General features: G+C 39.9%; 1 protein-coding gene across 1 annotated transcript in view; it reads left to right on the forward strand.

Moving 5' to 3' along the window:
* Positions 1-218: 218 nt before the first annotated feature.
* The window catches only part of spata17 (spermatogenesis associated 17), a 35,051-nt gene continuing 13,354 nt past the window's right edge, over positions 219-21,915 (forward strand). The window contains exons 1-8 of the mRNA XM_070910198.1: positions 219-292; positions 826-915; positions 2,061-2,142; positions 3,576-3,626; positions 6,370-6,473; positions 12,941-13,064; positions 17,190-17,432; positions 21,137-21,285. Of these exons, the coding sequence (XP_070766299.1) occupies positions 225-292; positions 826-915; positions 2,061-2,142; positions 3,576-3,626; positions 6,370-6,473; positions 12,941-13,064; positions 17,190-17,432; positions 21,137-21,285 (911 nt within the window). The 5' untranslated portion in view covers positions 219-224. The remainder of the gene's footprint in view (positions 293-825; positions 916-2,060; positions 2,143-3,575; positions 3,627-6,369; positions 6,474-12,940; positions 13,065-17,189; positions 17,433-21,136; positions 21,286-21,915) is intronic.

Consider the following 21,915-nt stretch of genomic DNA (forward strand, 5'->3'; position numbering starts at 1 on the left):
CTAAGCAGGTGCCTTTAACCTCAGTGACAATCTAAGACATTTACGTCAACAGGGGGAGTATAGTTATATCTTTAGTTGCGAAAGGTACAATGAAGTAAGCATTATTCGTTTTGTCGGGGAGAAAAGTCCTACTTTCTAGATGCTTTGAACGCATCTCCACCACCTTGGGAAATAGGAAATAGCTGTGTTGTCAAGACAACAGGTAAACTCTCGCCTGAGTAGACATGGCGGAGCTGCTGAAAATAAAAAGTGAAGTTGAAGACTTCCAAGAGGAATACTTCTACAGAAACAGGTATGTATCGTATAGTTATATGAGTACGTTTTATTCAGATATGAAACACCATTGTGGCTGTTGTTAAGCGATTTGCAGTCAAACCCAAACCATTACACAAATTAGCTAGCTAACGTTACCCGAGACGTCAACAAACGCTGGCGTCAAGCTTTCGTTAGCTAACCTGGCTAATTACCGTGTGATGTTTGTAGCTATCATTGTTTTGACGCTATACTTACCAGCAAACAGCCGTCACAAACAACGGTTGTGTTAATGTAGACAGAGATTTTTAACGTTATATATGTAATTTGGGGTTAAAAAATGTAAATTAACTTTTAAGCATCGTCAGTGGTGCCATGACGAATGTAATGAAACTCTGAAGCACATGCAGATCAAACAAGACGTGGGACCCACAGCAAAGTCTGGCTGTGTACTTGCAAGTACAGACACTAGTATTGTTTGTATGGCATAGTAATGGACGTTGATATGCAACGCCACAGTGAGATAATGAAGCTACAGTACACTGATTTTTTTTATGTATCTGTGTACCTTAGCCAAGCTGAGGAGAACAGACAGAAGGAAAATCAGGCCGCTACCCGGATTCAGAGCTGGTTCAGAGCCTGCAAGGTGCGGGCTTATCTCAGGTATAATGTGTATGTGTGGTAAGTGTGTGTTAGTCCAGTATGTAAACCAGAAAAATAGCCTCCTTTGCCTATGGCATATGAACGTACTCCTATGCCATAGGCAAAAAAGAATACAAGCCTTAATATTTTATAAACCAATTTGAGGTTTGCTTTTCCCTTCAGGGGTTGGAAAACATTCAGGCAGTATTCTAAGAGTTAATTTCAAGGGAAGCCCTTATACTAGCTCACTCTCATAATTATCCCACTTCTAGAGCTTTGCAAATGGCCTCGAGGAATAAATGTCGCTTGCACTCTGTGCTCCTTTCACACACAGAGAAATGAATGTCTCTGTCTCTGTGCTTGTTCCTATACTGTGACCCCAGCACCATTCTGCAGGGTCAGCAGACAAACTTCCAGACAGTAGGTTAATTCAGATTACTTTAGTTAATTGATCAATGCGTTAAGTGGATAATTAGCAACAATTTTAGCTGCCTAAGTGCAACTCCGGGGTTGTGCTATCCCCACTATAAGCATTGATTTTCTGGGCATATGAATGGCCTTTTGGAAATTGATGGCCTCGTTGGAGGCAGAGAATCGCAGTGGACTTGCATTTAGAGTATGTTTGAAGATGAATACAAATGTGTGCTGCCGACTAAAGGGGGTGAAAGGCTCATCAGACATGATCGAAAAGCCTGGAGGAGCAGAAATGTTCTGTGTGTGTGTGTGTGTGTGTGTGTCTGTGAGGGTGTGTGTTTGTTAAGCATAATGTTTCCCTGACCTTTTAATTGAACCTTCACAATCTAACATTTTCCATGCAGAAAACAAAGATCAGATCACAGTTTATTATAGCAGCAGTGCTTTGAGGGATTTTGTGATTTAATTGATTAAATTGATTTACAAACAGGAATGCAATTGTTTTAGCTTTTGGTATTTTTATTTGCAGCTCCCTCATATTTCTAGAAGGTTTTAATTTTCTTGCTATTTAGGTTAAGGTTTTTTGTACTCAATTACAGAACTTCTGGGTATAAACAGACAAACAAAGAAATGCACAATGTATTTTTCCTTCTATGTTTACCTGAATATTTTTTTTCAGTGTTTTCCTTCATTTCCACTACTAAAACATACACATCCAATCCTCTTTCAAAAATGTATTTTTTTTTTTACAGCCATCTGCACAAGAAGGCAATCATTATACAGAAGATATGGCGGGGCTTCACAGCAAGGGCACGTTTCAGACAAATGGTGAAGGTAAGCCAGCGCCTGGAACGGCTATAGATATATTGATTATGTTATGATAGCCTGCATTAGAATTCAATTGCTATATTCCTAAGTCCCTGCATCTGACCTTAAGAGATATAATTCAGTCATTACACATTGGGAAATTAGCACTTAGGAAATATGATGCAATATGATAAGGAATTCCATCTATATAGCAACTCCCGGGATGTATAGAGAAGAGTGTGCAGAAGAATAGAGAGAAGGAAAGAGTAGAGTAGTTTGTGTGTATGGTGTGTGCGTGTATGTGTGCATGTGTGTGCTTTAGTAAAACAAGGCCCCATTTTCAGCATATTGCCTCCAACTGCTTCTTAATTGAACAGATTGTTGATACCGGATCCAATACCCAGCGCTCTCACGTATAATTTTCCCCTGGATTGAGTTTTGTAAACGTATCACAACAAGCTATTTATCATGCCTGTAAATTGACTGTTTGCTAAAGCATAACTGCCAGCCGCCGTTTGGGAGGCGTTCAAGAAATGGAAAGGGGGGGGGGGGTTGAGGGGTGTTGAAATAAACGATGAAGGATGTGTCATAACACACATATGGGCTAAAAAGAGGCTGTTTGGTCTCATTTGGAAACAGACGAGCACTAATTTGAATCACTCAAAATTCCCACAGTGCACTATTTTGAATTAGCCCCGAGAGATTCTATTCTTCTCCTCCTCTCTCTCTCTCTGTCTGTCTTTTTCTCTCTCACTCTTGCGGACCTTATCATGTGTAATGTGACGTGCACAAAGCCTCATCTCAAAACATCAAGCTGAATTTACAACCTCCTTTCAAGTCTTTGTCTTCGTTTCCCCTTCCTCTCCTCCCTCTCTTTCCTGTCGTTATTAAAAAAGACGTGTTGAGATATGAATCCCTTTTATGGCGGACTCTCCGGTTTGCTCCTGAAATGTGCCCCCAGTGGTTGGCTGGCACGTTTGGTGAGCGACGGCTCGTCGAGTGCGCCACTGAATATTCTCTGGCCTTTTGTTTGTCACTTCTGGCAGTGCTGTCATTGATTATGAAATCCAGAGGAGAGCGTTTGGCCGTCATACATCTCCATTAGCTCGCTGCTTGACTACCATAGATTTTCTTGGCCCTTGTCTGCGTTGGTGTATTAAGAGAGTACCGTCCTCCCCTTGATACAAAGTCCCACTAACCACTCTCTCTCTCTCTCTCTCTCTCTTTCCTCTCTCCCTCTCCCGCTCCATTCCCCTGACTTTTTCTCTTGTTCCTCTTGTCTCTCTTGCTTTCCCTCTCTCCTTTTCTGCCCCCTTCCCTCCCCTCTACAGTGGCCCTATCTGTGCTTTCTCTGTGCAATGTATTATGTATAAAGAGCTCTTTATCTTTGACGCCTGCTGTGGACAGATCAGAGGGCTGGGAGACAAGATGTAACGCCATCTTTTCCTTTGTGTTCACAGGCGGCATATTTTATCATGAAGATGAATTTCTACGAGGAGATGGCGGTCAGGGTAAATATCACCACAGTGTCTTGTTTTAGCAAATCGAGTGTCGTGGTGGGGGGACACTCTGTTTCTCTGTGTGTGCTGTAAATGGGAGGCCCTATGAATAAGCCGCCTGTGAGCACTTCATCACACCACTTCATTGCAAAAATTGTCCATCATAACAACTTTTTTAATCTCACATGCACTCTTTTTTTCTTACTTTTTAACACGTGGCATCATGTTGACATTCCTGTACAATTCAATTTTAACCATCATTTAGGCCTATTAGAATCAGGTATAATACACAAAAGAAGAAAAATGTATTATGCTATTTTGCTATTTCAAAAGCTAGTTAGTCTGAATTATATCAATATCTGGCTTGTATCTCAGTTTTAGCAACATTTATTTTTTGTTTTTTTATTTTTCCTCAGTGCTCATGCCCATCAAATGTTCACTCAGCAGCTACTACTGTTCAACTCATAAATCATACCACCGTGGCTGTGACTGATGCTTTGGCACTTTTACACAAGGATATTGCACAGAAACCTTATATTTTTACAATTCCATATAGCCTACTCTTTTGTCTAACAGTGTCATTCTGCCTTAACCATTAAAGGGTTTTATTGGCCAACAAAAAAATCCACTCGTTTTTATTGAAGAGGGTGTGTCGCGGTTCAGGCGGACAGAGATGGTTGCAATATTTTCATATTGGTGGAAAAGCCTGGAAATTGATGGCTTCAAGTTTTACACTTAATAGAAACCCAAACAAATAAAGCCGACCACCCCGTTGTTTCAATAAATGTCACATAATAGGAGAGATGTAGATCCAGTAGTTGTGTTTGACCCAGCTGTTTTAGGTCATGGGGCGAAAGGTTAGGGGTGATGTCACCATGAAGAGCAGAGCAGAAGCTTCTGAAGTTAGAGAAAAGAGGCCTTTATTACTCGTATAAAATAACCACAGTTTCCTAAAGGAAGCAATAGGAATTTTAATGGAAAATGAAATGTATGTGAATAGGGCAGCAAAGTGATTCAGTGATTAGGAATTCAAGAAGGTACTGGGTTTGAACCCCACAAGGGCCAAATGAGGCTTTTCTGTGCAGGGTGTGCATTTTATTCTGTGTGCTTGTCTGGGTTTTCTCTGGGTGCTCTACTTTCTCACACCACAAAAGACTTACATGAAGATATCAGGACCACTCCTGCCACTGCCCTTGACCAGGGCTTTGGCCTCAAAATTGGAGCTGGTCCCTGAGCGCTGCCCTGTGTACTGCACAATGCTCCTAAAGAGATATCATGGGGCAAATTTCTCCAAGTGGATTGATCAAGTGTAACTTCAAAAGGTTAGAAATAGTTATGAATTACAAAAAGTATTGTCAAAACATATCTAGTACCTGGATTTGGACCTATCCTTTTTTATGATGCCACCTGTTGAAAGATGAAAACATATATATTTTTTATTTTTTACTATGAATGCTAGGCTTAAAGGTACAGTATGTTAGGAGGTCTTAGATTGCTTATATCCCGCAAAATATTACACAAGATCAGAATCTCCTCTGATACATTGGCCTTCTGGACAGAATGAAGCAATAGTGTTTGTTCATATGTATGAGATAGAGAGAGCGAGCCTGTGCCAAAATGCATGAGTGAAGGACATCTGTACTCACAGACTACCTTTTACCAAAGAAATATTCAATGTGTAGATATAGAGAAAAAGGGAGACACAAAGGGAGAAACAATCATCTCAGAATCCCCTTGTGATCCTCTTCTTTTTTCTCTCCCCTCCTGTTGTCTTTATCACGGTGTGGTAGCTAACAGAGGATAATGTATTAGGGCCGTAATAGAAACCAGTGTTTACATGCCGCACCTCAGATTTGTATTAGATTCAACAGCATCGATTTCACTAGTCAACAAAGGTCAGCAAGAACTCGGGAGGCGGCAATTACTTTATTTAAAATTATCTATTGACTGGCAGATCAATGCTAATTCTCATTTTGCTCTTTGTTGTTTTTCCCCATCCTCCACTTCTCCTCTTCTCTCCTCTTCCCTCTTCTCATAGTGTGATTATTCTTTTACCTGCCATTGTTTTAATCTCCTAATTAGTCTGAAGGACATCCGCCCCCTTGCTTTAAAATGGTCCACTGGTGTGTGTGTGGGTGTGTGTGTGCTAGCTAATCTGCAGCCTCCACAATCAATGTGGACTGATACAGTTAAACGTATGGAGCTGTGACAGCTGTTAGTCCCCCCCTTGGAGTGTCCCTCCATCACTACAGGGGGGAAAAAACTGCATGCATTGTCATACATTTAAAAGTGTTCTCTCATATATGTTAATACCATCATCTGTATTATTTTTTATGTTTAATGTGTCCTCCAAGTAATGAGAAGAAGCACTGGGAAGACAGCAAATACAATGAGAAGACACATAATGATGTCTTTGTCTCTGTGACAGTATTATGCTGGTAATTTTTTTTTATATTGTATGTTGGAAGAGCAAAACAATCAATAAATTATTATTTATATTATTATTATTAAAACCTGAAAAAACTGTAACATCTCCATGACTTGCCATAATGCTTTATTTTACCGTCTGTGAAGAGCAACCCTATTTAGTATTAGTCAATGTAATAATTGCCACGTGAAACTAATAATTTCTTTCATATTTGTTGATAATTAAGCATCAAAGTTGCCACACTACCAGATTTCCCAATTCCCACACTTCCCCAAGTTGTTGTCAAGTTGTTGAAGAAAACTTCTGCCATGCTTTAATCCCTCACAGATCCAGCGGAGATGGAGAGGATTCTTTATGAGGAAGTATATTCATAATTACTACGCACGCAAGAGCTATCTGGAAGGACTTTCCAGGAAAAATGAACTTGTCAGGTAAAAACCCCCCCAAAACAAATGGTACTGTATATGAGGCTCAATAGAGCAGACAGTTTGACATCACTGCAATTCAATGAATGCTGTTCCTCCTTTACTTTAATTTTTTTGTATGGGTAGCCATACAAGTAAGGAGTTGTACAATTTTGAAAGGAAGGGAAATTGTTGAATACAATACTTCACTACTTCTCTTGTCCCATCTCCCTCGTGTGTGTGTGTGTGTGTGTGTGTGTGTGTGTGTGTGTGTGTGTGTGTGTGTGTGTGTGTGTGTGTGTGTGTGTGTGTGTGTGTGTGTGTGTGTGTGTGTGTGTGTGAGAGAGTGTGAGAGTGTGAGAGTGTGAGAGTGTGAGAGTGAGAGAGTGAGAGAGAGAGAGAGAGAGAGAGAGGTGTGTTGGTAAAGTCTGTACTTGCATAGTTGTTACCTCAGAGGAAGAGAACAGGGACAGGGGAAGAGGAAAAGAAAGGTGAAGGAATGAAAGAGACAGAGAGACACAGAGATAGAGAGGAAAGAAGAGAGGGAGAGAGAAGTCCTCTGAAGCGCTCGAGGCTGAGAGAGAGAGAAGTGAACGATGTGAAGAAATTAAAAATTAGCCTCTGATTTGAACCGCAGCTCGTGCATTAATAAAACATCCTGCGCTCCAGGGCTTTCTGCTAGAGATACGCCATCTTTTATTTTTGACAAAAAAAACCATCACGTTTAGCTAATAGTCACATTTTTAATGTTGCTAATATATTTTACCGGAAAATATCTTTAGGCTTCTGCTAAAATTAAATGTAAATTTGTTAAAGTGCTCCTTGGATCACTGACTTCCCCCCTCACTTCCCCACCAGCGTTCCACCTTTCCTCCACACTCCTTGCCCCTTTTAGAGGTAAGGGGAACTAGGCTGTTAAAGTCCATTAAGGAAGTGTTTCCACTTTAGTATTATACCACACGAAGACACACGCTTACATGCAACTTAGTGACACTAAACCAGTGACGAAAGATGCCTATGCCTTGCCTAAAATAGGAAACCATCTTAGCCACTATAGAAATATATTGCATATACTGCTATTATTTATCAAACCTGACTAAAAAGTACTTAGATTGAGTATTTACAGTCATAGCAAAAATATATTTGTAATACGTAATTAGACCAAAGTTTGTGATGACTTGTAATATGAAAATTAGTAAACTAAGCAACTAATGTTTATCTTAAACTATCTCAGACTGGACTGCTCTTTACAGTAACTTTTGTATTTTGCAGTTTGTTGGACCCTGTCTAAACAAACAATGTATTAAATATTACTATACTATCACACATATCTTTCCAATCTCTTTTCACCTTTATAACAATTAACCTTTTAACACAGAGCGTGTCGTAGGAGACACGTTTGCGCAAGCGTACTTTGGATTACCATAATTACGTCACGGTTTGCACTATCGGAAAAATTCCAACGGTTTCTGAAAGCTGAGATGTTGCGCTTTACAGTCAGTTTTAATTACAAAGAGTAGAGTTAGACTAGATCAGAGATATGTGGAAGTAAAGAAGTGTAAAACTAAATTTAAGGAGATCAAGATGTGATGCCATTTTACTGGTTTGGTTTTACTGTTTCATTATCAGCTGTGTGACATCCCCAGTCTCCTCGTACATACACACACACACACATACACAGCCCCTCCTTCACAGTGGTTCGGGGTGTTGAGGTCACTTTCTCTCCAGTTAATCACATGTTTATTTAGTGCTACCGGGGTCACGATCAATTAACGCCGTGCCGGCATTTATTTAAAATATCCTTTCTCTGTTAGCCGCTGAGCCCTCGGATCGCACGCTGCCTGATCACTCACCCTGCAAAGGTCCGCTTTTTAATCCACCTGCTCCCTCCCTCTTGTAAGTCTGTCTGTCCAACCCGCTGCATAAATTATTCAAAGTTGGACTAATGGTCCCCATTTAGTGCAGGCTGATCGGCTGCGCATGGTAATGATATAGGAGTAATACATAGACTGCCGAACCTCTCTCTCTCTCTCTCTGACTCTCTGTTTCAGTCTCTCTCTCTTTCATGACAGATCTCCCTTGCACGAAACCATCTGTGTCATTTCATTAGGTACAGCATCCAGCTAATACACGCTACTTACACTACCCTCTTCTATCCTCTGCCCTCACTCCGCCTCCCTACCTCAATCTCTGCCTCTCTCTTTCTCCTTCTCTTTCTTAATCTATTTTGCTCTATATCTTTCTCTCCCTCTCTCTCTGCCACCGGTTTACTGGGCTTCAGTGTCCATCCTCATTCATCCTTCCTCTCCTTCTGCATAGCCTAATGAAGTCAGGACCCCGGCGCAGTCCCCACTCTGCCACAGTTTTCCTTGATACCCCAACAATTTATCACTTTGTCAGGGAGACACTTAAAGTTCCTGGGCTTTAATAAGGGCATGCAGTGGGACGATGGGGGCAATTAGGAAAGCGGAGCAAGCCCGCTTTGCATATTTACTAAATGTGCTGGTGTCATCGCTGCCGCCACCAACACGGCCTGTTGACTGCATGAATTATTCCTCTATCTGCAATAAACAGCTGGGTAATTATTACTGCCATAATCAGATAAATAATTCTCCCTGTGATGTTGCAACGACATGGCAAAATCTTTTAACTTATCCTAAAGAGAACAAGCGAGAATTTATGGACTTGGTTTTGCTAGGCTGAGCGGCACTAGTGTTTTTTTTTATTTTATTATTCTTTTCTGGTGCTATGCTGTCTCTCTTCCTCTCTTTACTTTTTTCCTGTCTCTCTTTACTCCAGCCTTCTTCATTCCTCCCTCTCTTGTGTCCCTGTCAAGGACATTCATGAAAGGAGAGCTGCTATGGTGGAGAGAGTGCGGGCCTGCCTGCATGCCTGCCCTGCGATCACTCTCCGCTTCTATGCATCAGTCTGTCTTTTGCTGCTCTTTCTTTCTGATCCAGTTTGGGTGGAGACAAGTTCACTCCTTCAATCTGATTGGATTTGTATATAGTGTGTGTGTGTGTGTGTGTGTGTGTGTGTGTGTGTGTGTGTGTGTGTGTGTGTGTGTGTGTGTGTGTGTGTGTGTGTGTGTGTGTTAAAATATTATCTGAGTGCTGTGCTCTCCCTGTCTCCTTAGGGAAAACTTTTGAAAGTAAAACAATGGAGAAAAGTGTGTAAAATGTATGAAGTTGTAAATGTTTTCCCTTTTTGAATATTGATTGGATCTTATTTCAACACTGGCATCACTGTTTGCTTCCATACCTTTTCATGGCATCAATTTTACTACTTTAGTGAATTAGTTAATCAATCAATCAGTCACTTAAATGGAAAGGTTGTGTTATGAGGGTGTTGAAGGTTCAATACATTGAGCCGGTCACTGTCTAAATTGACTGGCTGACTACCCTCTCCTTGCCAGCTATTGAATCATTCAATTGGAGCAATTAAAACAGCCAATCAGCTCAAGCCTCCATTAAATATTTAGAACCTGGCCAATTAACTGCTCTGGTGCTGGCCTGGACGACCGCAGGTGTGGCCTGCTGTCCCACACTGCCTCACTCTTTGATATCCCATCAGCCCTTCACGCCCCGTTGTGAACCGTGGAGTAAATAATTGAGGGCGAAGTGAGAAATTTAGTTGTACAATATTAGCCATTTAAATAAGTTAACAGTCCAGGGTGAAAATGTCAGTCAGAGTTTCAATTATTTGAAAGTTGTTAAAGTATGCTTGATTAGGTTGTCGAACAGTGCAGCAGCCATCAAATGTATAGCAGTTATAAGTTTAGTCAGAGTGCTCACACTGCATTATATGGCATGCTAAGCACATTATAAGCATCAAATAATCATCATTAATAAAATAATGCTATACTGTGCAAAAATAACTTTAGCTGTTATCTATAGATCAAATGTCACGTATACCATGATGAAACATTTCAAGTAACAAATGAATATATAATGTAATATACGGACAAGATAATGCAGTTAGGAGACATTTTAACATAACTGTCATGTAAAATTATATCAGCTCCAAATATCTTTTCCAGTAACCACAAAACATTAAAGGATGGGTTGGTCTTAAAACAATAATCAGGTGCCCTTATGTACATTGAAACAGGTTTTGCTTGCTGTAATCATTCCTCCTGTCCATACTGGCAATGAAGAGATCACTTTGTAATGCGATATAAATGTAAAAAATATGTTCTAAAAGACTAACTTTGGAAGCTAACCACTTGATTCTTCTAACTCAGAATGCTGAAGCCTCATATTAGCTGTTAAGCTAAAAAAATAGCATTGATTGTCGTGGAGAAACTTTTTTTTTTTTTAAACAGCAGAGACGTGTTAATGGGTGGCAGTGGAAGCAGGAATATGTGTTTTTTCTTTAAATAATATTTCTAATGATTATGTACATAGACTCAAATTTACATATTGCTTTCCACTTATAGTATGTGCTCCAAATAGATATATATATATATATAAATTACCAAAAGTTAGTATTTTTGTCTCTATACACTTTTTTCATATACAGAAGTACAGGTATTTCAACCAAGATGATTCCAGCCAATTCATCAACGCAGGCTAATAAACTAGATATGACAATACATATAAGAGAATTACATGCTGATGTTTTACCACACTCTTTCTTTCTTTCTTTCTTTCTTTCTTTCTTTCTTTTCCTTTCACTTTCACTTTCACTCAAACACACACACATACACTCACACATAGGGCACGTGCTGCGTGCCGAACAGGGCTAATGAGGGTTGTATGTTGTGGCGGCTGGTTGGGTCGACACAGATCGAGGTGCCTTCAGCCGTTACAAATCTGTTTGGCTTTTGTCCACTACACAGCAATTAATAACACTGGGGCTGGGGGCAGGGAAGCAAAGGTCACCCATTCAGCCTGACATACTCACACACACATACACACACACATACACACATACACATATGGAGACACATACAAGCAAAAGTGTGTGAACACATAGTATAAACATTGATACACACATACATATTGCTGATACACGCACACACGCACACACACACACACACACACACACACACACACACACACACACACACACACACACACACACACACACACAGTGATACAGTCACACTTAAACACTCAGCTCAAATACACACAGACATATGAGAACCCACGGAAACATTTCCAGTCAATTCTTTAAGGTGGTATTAATGCATGAGCGAACAGAAATACACACACATACTGTAAACACACACTTACCAATTGGTTTGTGAACCAGACTGTCCCACAATAAACCAAAACTTTATATTATACTTTAATAGGTAATATCCCTGTTAGCCTGGTGGACAAATAGGGGCCAAGCAACCTCTATATTTACACACACACACACACACACACACACACACACACTCACACACACTCATATAGACAGCCACACATTCATATACAGTTAAATTACTGTGCTTAATATTACATAAACACACACACACACATTTAGACTTGCGCTCATTCTCACCACACACACACACACACACACACACACACACACAGTCCTCTGCATATTTCATTTATTTTGTAATTTAATCTGGTGCTGAGGAGGGAATGAGAATGCAAAGGTAACAGGAACGGTGTTGTGATTTCTTTTTAAATGTCAGTAGCCGCAGAATGTGTTAACCTCACATTACAGACACACTATGAATATTCTGATTCCTCTGTGGAGGCTTGTAATTGAAAACAGAAGTTGGATGGAGAAAGAAGCAGTAGAGAAGAAGAGGAGAAAAAAGGAGGGATAAGAAAAGAGACGAAGGATTGTCGATGAGCTACGGCTTTACTCTTAGCCGTGTGAATGTGTGTGTATTTTCACAGTACCATGGCATGTGTGTTTTAGTAATTGTTTCCAATTCCCTTTTTAAATTATTACCTCCTTGTAACAATAAGGCTGTGTGATTGCAGAATGAAATTGCAGTGTATGGGCTTTTAATGCATCCCATTTAGCCAGCTTCGCTTAACAGATGTCACAGACAGTCCTGGCTGCGGTGATGAAATATATCCATCATCCTCCCACTTAGAGCCCCTTGCGCTCTCACTTTCCTTTTTTCCGTCCGAGCAGTCTCATTCTCTTGTTTTTCTCCCACAGCTCCTCTGTCTTTCCATGTCTGTCCCAGTCTCTCTCTTATCATTAGGCGTTTTTTTTATCCATCTGAAGGACGCTCCAGGGAACTGCCAACTTTGCGGCCGAGGACTGTGTTCTAAATACACACTAACACGTGCACGACTGTACTTGCGTAAAGTTTACATAGTGCATAAGTCTTTCATTTAAATAGTGTTAAGATATAAGATCAGCTGAATTTCCAGATAATGCGTAAATTAACAGCGTCATTTGGTCTAGAATCAAAACATTAGAGTGTATGAGTATGATGAACTATTGCTCTATTAAATACCTATAGTGTAAATTAATTAAATGGAAATTTGGAATTTAAATTGCAAAAATATTTGTGTATGGTGTCTGCCCTGTAGGAGGGAGCTGGATGAACTCGAGGAACTCCAGAAGAGAGAGAGAGTCTGTCTGGAGATGGTGAAAGAGCAGACAGCCAAGGTCTACCAAGCTCACCGGTTACACCACCTCCTCAGTACAAAGCAGGTTAGTCTACAGGAATATAAACACACACACACACACACACACACACACACACACACACACACACACACACACACACACACACAATCTCACACATTGGACATAGAAAGGACTATGAGGCTGACATTAAATTGCAATTCCTTCTTAACAGCTGCATAAAAATATTCTACATTTCAATACATTTGACTTGTTGGCTCCATTCAAAGCAACTTTTATATTCAGTCAGAAAAAAGTCATATTGTGATATTGAGCATGTAAAAAAAAGCCAATCCTCAAGCTATAACAGAAATCAGCACCATATAACAGGACCTTGCATCAGCACATGTACGAATGACTGTCAAAACAGTAGCATCAACATGATTATATTTTCAGCTCGCAGCCTAGCAGCAACCACTGTCCAGTGAAAAGCAGTTACTTGTAGTGATAGCAGTGAGATGAATGTGGTCTGTCATGTAAAGTGGGTTGTGGGTGGTACTTTGGGAGATCAGCTGATGATCCTTTAAACTCAGTGGTGCAAATGACGTCATGCGTCTTCTTGAACTGTGTCTACATAATTATATAGATATATTTACAAAATATCTGTCTTGGTCTGACCACCCAGGTGAACAGCACTGAACTGAGAATCAACTTGTGGCCTGCCTAATTTCATCTTCATCTGATCTGAAATAAAACAATTTCCCTCTGATAGCTGTAGTTAATATAGTTATAAAAGTTATTATAGTACTCAAGTTAGAAATGTCACTTCATAATCCCAAAGTGGAATATGAACTTAACTAAGGTTGCAAGCATGAATGTGAAGCCACATCAGATAACACACTGTGAACCCACACTTACAGCAAATTTGTCGTTATCTGGTGTCTGTTGGGAATGTATGTCCTAGAGAATATATAGGCAACATCACGACTCACTAGAAACTTTGTACTAAGAAACACATGCACATCTAAAGATGCAGGGACTCACATATGCAATGAGATAAGAGTTAATGATAGGGAGTTCCTTCAGAAACAGGCTACAGAGAAAAAAAAGGAGATCTTGTTTCTTTCCTTCTTTCGTTAACACAGGTGGGCTGTGTGGAGTTGAGGTGTGTGTGTGCACACACATGAGTAAGTATGTGTCCTCATGGCTCTTCTGATGTGCTGAGTGGAGTATTTTAGTGCTTCCCCTGGCACAGGTGTGCATGTACGTGTGTGTGTATGTGTGTGGCATCCACGCATCTTTGTGACTCCCCACTGGGATCATAATGAAGACAAAGCACACTGGTCACTGTTGATTCAGCACCACCACTCCTCTCTCTTTCTTTCTCACTCTCCCTCTCTCCTTCATGCCTGTGCGACCAGCATCGTCATCATCTGGCTTACTGCCTACTTCCTGCAAATACCCCATATTCAGCTAAGACGCTCACATCCACGCACAACTTCCGGAAATTTTGTTAGGAAGCTGGTGTAAACTGGAGTGCAGAAGAGTTTGCATTTTGTCAGATTATGTTTGACTCTCCAAATGCTTTGGATTGACTGTATACCCATATGTTCATTGTTTTTATCATTTTATAAATTATATTGGATATGTTCTGAATAAGCAAGAAGGAAAGAAAGCAAGAAGAAAAGTTTGTGTGCTCTTCCCCGCCCTCTGTCCATCTCTTTCTCTCTATATATCGCTCTCTCTCTTTCTCTGCATATGGCAGGGGACTCTTTCCCTTCGTAGCTCTGACCTTGTCAGCAGTGAATAGATGGCTCTCCCACACAGTTCATCCTTCCTCACTTCTCGGACCCCAGCCCACACACACACACACACACACACCTACGCAAACACACAGCTTACCAAAAGGCCCCAAGTCCCTATGACAGAGACAGAGATGGTGTGTTCCTGGGGTCAACATCATTGCTCTTCCCGTAGCTAGGTTGGTACTTTTGGGCTTGCATGTGTGTGTATTTGTGCGTGTGTTTTTAGGAGTGGCAAGGATTACATTTGTGTATGTGTTTGTGTGGTGTGTGTGTCCCCAGCCTTCTGTGTTGAGTTAGGTGTATACACTCATCCCTAATGCATATTATACACTGATACTGAGCACTAAAGAAATGTCATTAAATACACAGAAAATCCTGATAATGAGGATTCACTTAGTGTTCTTCATATTTAAAAGATGTTGCCAAGTGCGAAGTGTATTGTATAAACTATTTTTAGGGTACATTTTATTCAGTCAACACACTCTAATATACTTAGTTATAGTCATGTACTATATTTATGTTCTAGTTTAAAAATGTTTGCTAGTTTGCCAATTTGTTGTTGTGTTATATTTAAAGGTTCAGGGCCTTTATTAGAAGCTCTTAAATGAGAGTATAAATGAGTGTGCAATGCTGCTGTAGTAGTGCAGTAATGCATTCGTAGGAGGAATACAGTATCAGCACGTGGAGTTGGTGCAAGCTTCAGTAATGGTTCTCTGGAGAACCATTAGAGAGTGGCAAGGCACAAATATACAGTACCCAAAATATTCTTTCAAGGACATACAATGTCCCATTTTTAAAGCCAAATTTATTCTTGAGTAAACACAGAAGTTATTTTAGAAGACAAGAAGGCAAGTACAATCCCGAGTTCAAAGATGGGTGTGGTCTAAGCAAGGGTGCCAGGAGTAGGGGGTTAGGAAGGGAAGGGGCCACGTTTGTTTTAAGTCGTGGATCACTGTTGATGGTCGTTCTTAACTGATGTTTGCACAAAATACCATGTTAGTATGTGGGTGTGATCTGTCATGAGTCATGAAAATGGCTGTAGTTTTAAGAGGTGGTCCACCCATTTTGACACAACGAAAATAATGCATTAGCTCTACTGTCAGCTTTGTGCTGGAACAAAAAACTGCACCAAGATAAAGACCCATCAGTTAAAAGTCTGCTGTTATCCAGTTGTGTCTACAACCCATGCTTACAGAAATCAGGGTCAGTGAAGTTTAATTAATTTCTCTCAACTCGTTCTGAAACACTTGACACTTACATCAAAAGTACTCATGGTCTAATAATGAAACATTTAGAATTAACCAGTCTGTTAATATGTTATTTTAAAAAGAGTGAGGTTTGGGTCGATATAGTTGGAGCAATTTCCCACTCATGCCCTTTCTCTCTCCTCTCTCTCCGTTGTCCCAGTCTTTTAGAGTGGCCTAAATAGCAAGCAGTGTTATTAGCATATAGAGTAGATACAGAGTCCTCCAACTCAAAGCTTTGGTCTGGTAATTAACACACAGGCAAAAGGATCATTGTGATTTGAATAATTATTACTGAGGCCGTCTGTGGCAAATCTCTACCCCACTTCAGAAAAGGGAAAGCAAAGTTTTGTATGTGTGTGTTTGTGCATATGTTGTTTTAGTGAACAACTAGTCTTGTATAATGCTACAGTGGAAAAAAGATGAAGCTAGGTTGTCCCTGTGGTCAATTTATGTTATCTTTCTGTTTGAAGTGCACACACTGAACTGCTCCAGCCAAATATTTAACCTGGCAAAAGCCTGTGGTTGGCCAAGAGCCATGGTATATGCATTTTAGGCAGTGAAGATAAACAACTGTTGTCAGCAGGGACACAGAATGGTGAATTTCACCAAGTTTAGGGTTAATCGGTATATATCGGTATATAATACTTTTACGATAATAAAAGACAAAACTCTGATGAAAAAGTGTATGAAAACGTTGATTAAAAACTGACATATATATTACCTCAAAATATTGCCCATAATAGTTTAAATGACGAACAGTTGTTAGTTTCATTTTAAGCTGTCCCAGGAGATGGCCAAACTCCAAATGGATTTTAATACATTATAGCGTTTGGGGAGTAAAACATCCAGGACATTCTGGTGCCTCAACAAAGTATAATCCAACTAATAATAATAATCTAACTGCAACATCCTTGGTTTTAATCTGGATGTGGACCTCTGTTGCATGTCATCCCCTCAACCCTCTCTATCTTTTCCCTGATATTCCTTGATACTACACTGTTAAAATCTAGATAGAAGAATAATATCCTCATAGCCAGTCAGAAATACACATATGCATCTAATCATATCACATTGCTCTTACTGATACTGTGTCTCTCAGTCTCTCACTTTCTCTATAATATAGAGTTAACCTTTCTCCTTCTCTCTCTCTCTTTCTTTAGTGCCCAGGGGTTTTCAACTCTCCATTCAGGCCGGCCCCCCATGAGATGGAACAACTGCTGAGGCAGGTCAAGTACCAGGCCCCCACCAGGCTGGCCCCCAGGGGTAGGGCTTGTCTCTTGGGCATGCCTGGCCCAACAGCCCCCAGTTTCCCTGGGACTCTTGGATCTCCATGGATTAAAACCACTAGAACCTGGTACTCCTCCAGGCCCATACTGCCCCCCATTGCCAGCAAGAAACAACAGGTGAGATGGTAAATGCTGGGACCATGACAGACATAAACAGGTGGAGACAGAGAAACAGAGTGCAACAATATAAAAGAGAATGTGACACAGACTATAAAAGGGAAGAATGAGAAAAAAGAAAGTAATAGAGTATGCACAAGAGGTGAAAGAGAGTATTAGTTTTACAAAGTGTCATACTAATTATTAGAGCCCCCCAACACCCCCTTCTTGTCCCACTGGAGATGGTTCTTGATGAAAGCAGAGATCCTTTAAAACTCCTTTTAAAGAAGAATGACATCATTAAAACATGGCAGACAGCTCTCTTGGGGGCTACAGCACAGAGCCGCTTAGTGTCTGTATTTCAGCGAGTACTGTGTGTCTGACTGTATGACTGCTTGTTACTGTCAAAGGTTTGTGTACCACAGTGTGTGTATATATGAGCGCAACTCATCAATTCACTGTAGCTTGTCCAACCAGTATGATCTATGCTGTGACAGGCACACAAGAATTTATTTGTAAATTTGCTTTGATGTGGAATTTACATATTTTGTCTTCTACATGACCAAACTTAAGACTCTAGTTTGACATTTTACTTAAATTTGTGGTCTGGAAGTTTATTGTATTATAACATTAGTTTTTTGCAATGTATTGGGCCACTGAAAGAGAATATACAATGAATACTATGCATCAGAGAGATAGATTTAAGAAAAAGTGGGAACTATGTAATTTTGTATCTTTAGGGACCTCCATGTTACCATATTAAAGCTGCATTACCAACTTTTCACCTCAGTCATTTTTTAAATCAAGTTATTATGGCTAATAACATTATACATTCTTACACATTCAGCAGACACGGCAACTTGGCCATCCCATAGGAGTTTTCTTTCTTGCTACCTGTTGGAAGTTAGTTCAAATACGTAAAATATACATTGGTGCTTTTGAGATTCAACAAGAATGGGAAAAACCAAACCTGTGAGCTGAATGCACCTGAAAGAAACTAAAATCTGAAGAGTAAATAGGCAGAAAAAAGCCTATTAATTCAGTGTTAATATCAAAACTATTTATGAATGAAGCTTTAAAGCAATGCAACAGTTGAACTGCAGCTGATTGAAGAGTCCTCTCAGTTGTTGTCGACTGAGAATTTATCTTACAAATGTTTCATAGTCTAGCTGTGCATTTGTGCATGTGTTTATGTATGTGATAGTGGGCATGCATATGTGTGTGTATGTTGATGATTTGATGAGGAGCTCTTTCACCATTTGTGTTATTTACGCTCTGTAGCTCTTTATGGCAAAGTGCTTTCCCTATTATTAGTTTCTAGTAATGTAAAACATAAGTGAGCAGAAATGAGGCGTGGATCTGTCTCATTTTATTAGCTGCACACACACACACACACACACACACACACACACACACACACATAGACACACATAGACATGTCTCCAGCTGACTGTAGTTAGGGTGAGTTCATTAATGGTGTCAGGAAAGTCTCTTGGTGCTGACATGGAGAAGAAAGATTATTTATCTATATTTATACACGTCTGTCTTTCTCTGTCTCTGTCTCCCTGTGTTTCTCTGTGTGTGTGATTAGTGCAGGAAGTCCCCCTTTCTTTCTTTTGCACTCACCCCCACACCCCACAGCCCCTCCCTCCCTGGTGCGATAACTATCTAGTGGTGATGGATAAGGTTGAGGTGCTGGCTGTGGAAGTGGTCAGGCCAGGCCACTGATCCCGTGGCGATAGGAGCAAGGACAGGGTCGCCGTCCCCTCCCTCTATCTCTCCCCCCTCATCCTCCCTCTTCTTTTTAACACCAAACAACAACTGAAGGTCACCTCAAACAAAGCAACAACATTTAATTTAATCTGCGCTGGACAAAGTTTACACACTACTCTACTACACAAAAGAGAGTATACACTTCCACAAGTAACATAGTAATGCTTAGAGGTTGCACTTTGTTATTCTTCTTCACACATAAAAGTTTCGATATTTGTTTAATATCTGTAACTGAAAAATGTCTTTGCATGTAGGATTGTTAACATTTCATACTAAAAGTGCTAATAGATAGTGAAAACAGCATTCCTGCTATTCACCACAAACAGATTTTTTTCCACATATTTTGCATATTGTGTAAAGTAACATGATTACTCAACCATGATTAATGAACCATTAACCTAATTGTCCCTCTAGATCATCAAAACTAGAATGAATAAACACCACAGGGTGTTGAGATTTGAAAATTGCATATCTGTAACACTATATGCTACGTCCTCCGCTTGCTGCTGCTTTTGGAAATTACAAATATTTGTAAAATAAATGCAAACAGTTTACATTTATTTTTCAGTGAGATCACTTTTGCATTTATTTGTTAAGGCAGTAACCATTGTATTGAATATGTTTCAAATGTGTCCAATGCCTTTTGTACAAGGGTGTGTCTCAAGGGGATGTCAGGGGGAAAGTGAGGTTAGACAGGGAACGTCACAAAAACATGTCACTGAAAACGACTTTTCTTTGTCTTTTCAACTTTGATATGTCAGTAGACATCAGAAACCCATCACTCCAGGGTAGGAGCTACAATGTCAAGAAGATGTTCAAGGAATAAAATTGACGGACAGCTGTTTAAAGTTTAACTGACTTGTTTGTGAGATTTGGTCCCAAAAAACAATTGGATGAATAAAGTTATAGAGAAAACAGAATATACTGTATATTTTATGCAACTGCATTTCAAGCACTTCAAGAAGGAATTGAAGTTATCTTTATCTTTATTTATAAACAAATCATCAGAAAAGACCAAAAGCAACAATGAATTTGACCTGTTTTTACATTGTCTGTGTAGCCACAGTCTGATATAGCTTATGCGTGTTCTAAAGAACTTAAATCTTGTCAAAAACGGTTAACAACACATAAAAAAGATATACTGTTGTAGTGGGTGACGTATTCCTTGTGTTGTCATTTTCATTTTATTTAATTTAGTTAAATAACTTTTTCTTTGTCCAATGATATTGGTGTCACACATTGATGACAAACTTAAATGTCAGTCACAGTGAAATTTTGTTATTTTATTAAGGTTTTTTTTTCTATGGCTTCAGTGCTGTGATGATGTTGCCTGGGCACATGAAACAAATCCTAAAGAAATGATGAATGAAAGGAAAGCATTAAATGTGGAAGAAAAAATTATATTAGAATAAAGGATATTATTATTATTGGGAGTAGGGGAAGATAAAGCCTCATTAAACCCCAAGTGTCTCTGAGGTTAATCAGACAATATAGTAGATGTGCAGCTGAGTGTGTATGTTTTTCCTCTCTTTTCGCCTTCTTGCTCACTCTTTGTGCCTCCTCTCCCCTCTCTCTGTGTCCCTCACTTTTACTCTGGCATACTTGGTTTTGCTCTCCCTCCTCTTTCTATCTCCTGATATAATTTCATAACGTCTTCACTCTTTCTCTCTCTCTCTCGGTCTCTGTGTCACAGGGGGAGAGATGAAGAGGATTGGCCTCTGGTTTTAGCAGTAAGCCATCACTACCTGTGGGAGAGGGATCAGAGAAAGAAAGAGGCAGGGGTCTGAAACAGAAAGATACAGTGATCATTATCTGATTCTTGTGTGTGTGTGTGTGTGTGTGTGTGTGTGTGTGTGTGTGTGTGTGTGTGTGTGTGTGTGTGTGTGTGTGTGTGTGTGTGTGTGTGTGTGTGTGTGTGTGTGTGTGTGTGTGTGTGTGTGTTGTTATTCCAGGGTCTGCTCAGAGAACCGGGGGAAGTGTGGGAGCAGCGCGTGCATTGTCCTGACCTGATGTTGCGTCTGCAGACCTCTTACACACACCTGGAGGAGGCCCAGAATCAGCTACGACAACACAAGTACGTAAGACTCCACAGTGGCACACTGTGAGAACGATAAACACAAAATACACACAATTAGACCACAAAGGCAATCTCATATACAATCACACACACATAAACACGTAAAAGGTTTTCCTTAATTATGTCATTTTTTTCTTTCGTATACACCAAGGAATACATGCTTGTGAACGCATACAAGAGTGGACACATGTATGTTAGATGCACTGAACACAGTCACATGCAAATTCATGCAACATTAAGTAGCAAATGGACACATCCTTATTATGAAAACTAATGGGTGTATGCCAGGAGATTATTTTAAGACTGCTTCAGACAGGGTTTATTATAAACAGTCTCTCCCTGCTTTATTTTAAAGGCTTGTATCAGTTTTAATTAGGAATCGTGCATGTGTATGTGTCCTACCACTCACAGGCTTATCTTCTCAGTTGTGTGAGTGTAAAGTACTGTTATTAACCCCCTGTTTGATCTGTCTCACATAATAATCATTTCCTTGACTACAGTATAAAAGACCACCCAGTTTTTTTGCCACTCCATCTTTCTTCAGTCTTTTGTCCCACTGCAATCAAATGACTAAATAGACATTTTTAAGGACCTTTCTTATCTGTGACTTCCCCCTGTGTCTTGTCAGTGTATTTTGTGTTTTTTACATTTTTC

This window comes from Enoplosus armatus, chromosome 1, assembly GCF_043641665.1.
Source record: "Enoplosus armatus isolate fEnoArm2 chromosome 1, fEnoArm2.hap1, whole genome shotgun sequence".
Taxonomy (NCBI): Eukaryota; Metazoa; Chordata; class Actinopteri; order Centrarchiformes; family Enoplosidae; genus Enoplosus; species Enoplosus armatus.